General features: G+C 34.6%; 1 protein-coding gene across 1 annotated transcript in view; it reads left to right on the top strand.

The window, feature by feature from the left end:
• Window positions 1–2,500, top strand: part of LOC106878296 (chitotriosidase-1) — a 38,775-nt gene that overhangs the window by 24,070 nt on the left and 12,205 nt on the right. Inside the window, exon 7 of the mRNA XM_052969891.1 lies at window positions 2,093–2,278. Within this exon, the coding sequence (XP_052825851.1) occupies window positions 2,093–2,278 (186 nt within the window). The remainder of the gene's footprint in view (window positions 1–2,092; window positions 2,279–2,500) is intronic.

Consider the following 2,500-nt stretch of genomic DNA (forward strand, 5'->3'; position numbering starts at 1 on the left):
CAATGTGACGCGCAGTGGGGCTGAACTCGGAACCATGTAGTTGGGAAGCAAGCTTCTTGGGAAAATGGTCGTTTCTGCCAAGCTAGCTTATTTTTTTACCCACATTTTTTTTTTATAAAAAGTCTTAAAGTGAAATGGTTTTTTAGTGTTTTCTTTTTAGTGAGTTAAGCGACATTAATGCAACTTACTCAGTGATCTGGGCATCATTATTTTAATATAACTTACTCAATGAGCTAAGCGACATTACTTTAACATATGAGGAGTGCTGAAAAGTTCCCGGCTTTAAGGGTGTTGCGAAAGGCCTGATTGGAACCGAAACTTCTGAGTTCATTTACGGGGCTTAGAAAAACTGAAGGACCACTGCAATAAGTGTGTGAATCTGAGAAGAGAATACGTTGAATTAAATCATAATTAACTGATCCTCCTCTATTTTCTTTTATTCAAAACCAGGAACTTTTTGCACCCCATCGTAACTTACACAATGAGCTAAGCGGCATTAGCATAACTTACCCAGTAAAATAAGCGGCATTACTTTAACACAAGATTTTAAGATCGAGGGGAAACATCTGTGAATTGAATATGAAGTTTTCTTCTTAGATGAAATAAAGGAACTCTCACTATTTACACATTAGTAAAGAGATCTCGTGATACAATGTCGTTTGCATCACGGATATCCGCTGTCCTGCAGCTTGTCAGATGATTTCCTGTAAAGTTAGTCGCTCCCTCTTTTCTCAGATCAATGGTAATTTAATGGAATCCATTGATATACTCTAAAAAGTGGGTTGTAATCAAAATACTAATGAATACCTATCAAACAATAACTGCAAAATTTAATAATACTTACAACACAATAACTCACCTGATATGCCCCTGGAGACACCGATTTGATGACAGACGATTCAATACTTCTCAAGACAGGTATTTGAAACTAGTTATTTCGCATATCGTAATGGCACTATAATCGGCGCTTCCTTCTGTTTCATTTGTATTACAATTGGAAAAGTAATGCAAATTAAAAGATTAAAAGATATACTTATAAGAACAAGTATAAAAGGAACCGCATCAACCAAATAATTCAAAAATATCCAAAGAGAAATTCTACATATGTTTCAATCTAACAATATTTTTGAATCATCAATAATTGCAACTTTTATAGATGTAATAAGCGATATATTGTTAGATCGCTTCAGGAAAAATAAGTATATTATAGTCTTGAGTTACAAAATGACTTATTTGAGGACTGTGTTTGGGAATTTTTAAATGTAAATAAAACTACTTAGTAGGACGCAGAGTTCATGTAATTAGAAATTTATCGTTTAAAATTTAGCTAATATCGAACGTTGAAATGCTGTTAAAACATCAAGTTTATTTGAAAAATATATCTATTATTATATTTAAATTTAAATATATTTATAAAAGTTTATGTGAGGGAGATGGTAGAAAGACGAATATAACTAATCATGAGGGGTGTAATATACAAAGAATTATGTTGGGAAATTTAAATAAAGACTGGATGAATAACATTGGTGTTATTTTGGATTAAATTAGTTGGGTTATAATTACCGGTGTAATTTGTGCTTGTCCCACCCCCAACTGGTGTTCGTGTGTTTATGTCACCGTAACTTAGAAGTTCGGCTAAAGAGACCTGATAGATTAAATACCTGGGTTAAGGGAAAAAAGTCCTGGGGAATTTGAACTCAGAATGTGAAGATGGACGAAACGCCGCCAAGCATTTTTCCCGGTGTGCTAACGATTCTGCCAGATCGCTACATTCACAGTGCTTAGTTATAACGGTTTCAAATTTTGGCACAAGGCCAGCAATTTTGAGGGAAATACTAAGTTGTTTAAATCGATCCCACTACTCAACTGGTACTTATTTTATCGATCTCGAAAGGACGAAAGGCAAAGTCGACATCCACGGCATTTGAACCCAGAACGTAAAGGCAGACGAAATACCACAAAGCATTTTTGCCCGGCGTGCTAAAGATTCTGCCGGTTCGTCGTCTTACACTTTCATAATACCATAATATAATTCAAAGCTCCTCGCAATGATAATGATACGGTTTATCATGGAATATTCTTTTCTTTTCAGGAATGGTCTATTAATTTTTGGCTTAGGGCTGGTATCCCTCGATCTAAACTCATTGTTGGTATCCCTACCTATGGAATGAGCTACACTTTACAAGATCCTAATACTCACGACTTATTTGCTCCAGCAAACGGTGGCGGTAATAAAGGTGCTTATACAGACGAAAAAGGTGTTCTGTCATATTTTGAGGTAAGTCAAATTTAATGTATTGAGAGAGAAACTTCTAAACATTCCACTTGAAACATTGACTTTAAAGTACATGGCTATAAAACGTTGATACTTTCGTGACAACGAGTGATTAAATTAAAAACCATTTAAACATTAAATCTTTTCATGGTTACGTACATACACACATACATACATACATACATGCATACATACATACATACGTACGTATGTATGTATGTATGT

This window comes from Octopus bimaculoides, chromosome 8, assembly GCF_001194135.2.
Source record: "Octopus bimaculoides isolate UCB-OBI-ISO-001 chromosome 8, ASM119413v2, whole genome shotgun sequence".
Classification (NCBI taxonomy): domain Eukaryota; kingdom Metazoa; phylum Mollusca; class Cephalopoda; order Octopoda; family Octopodidae; genus Octopus; species Octopus bimaculoides.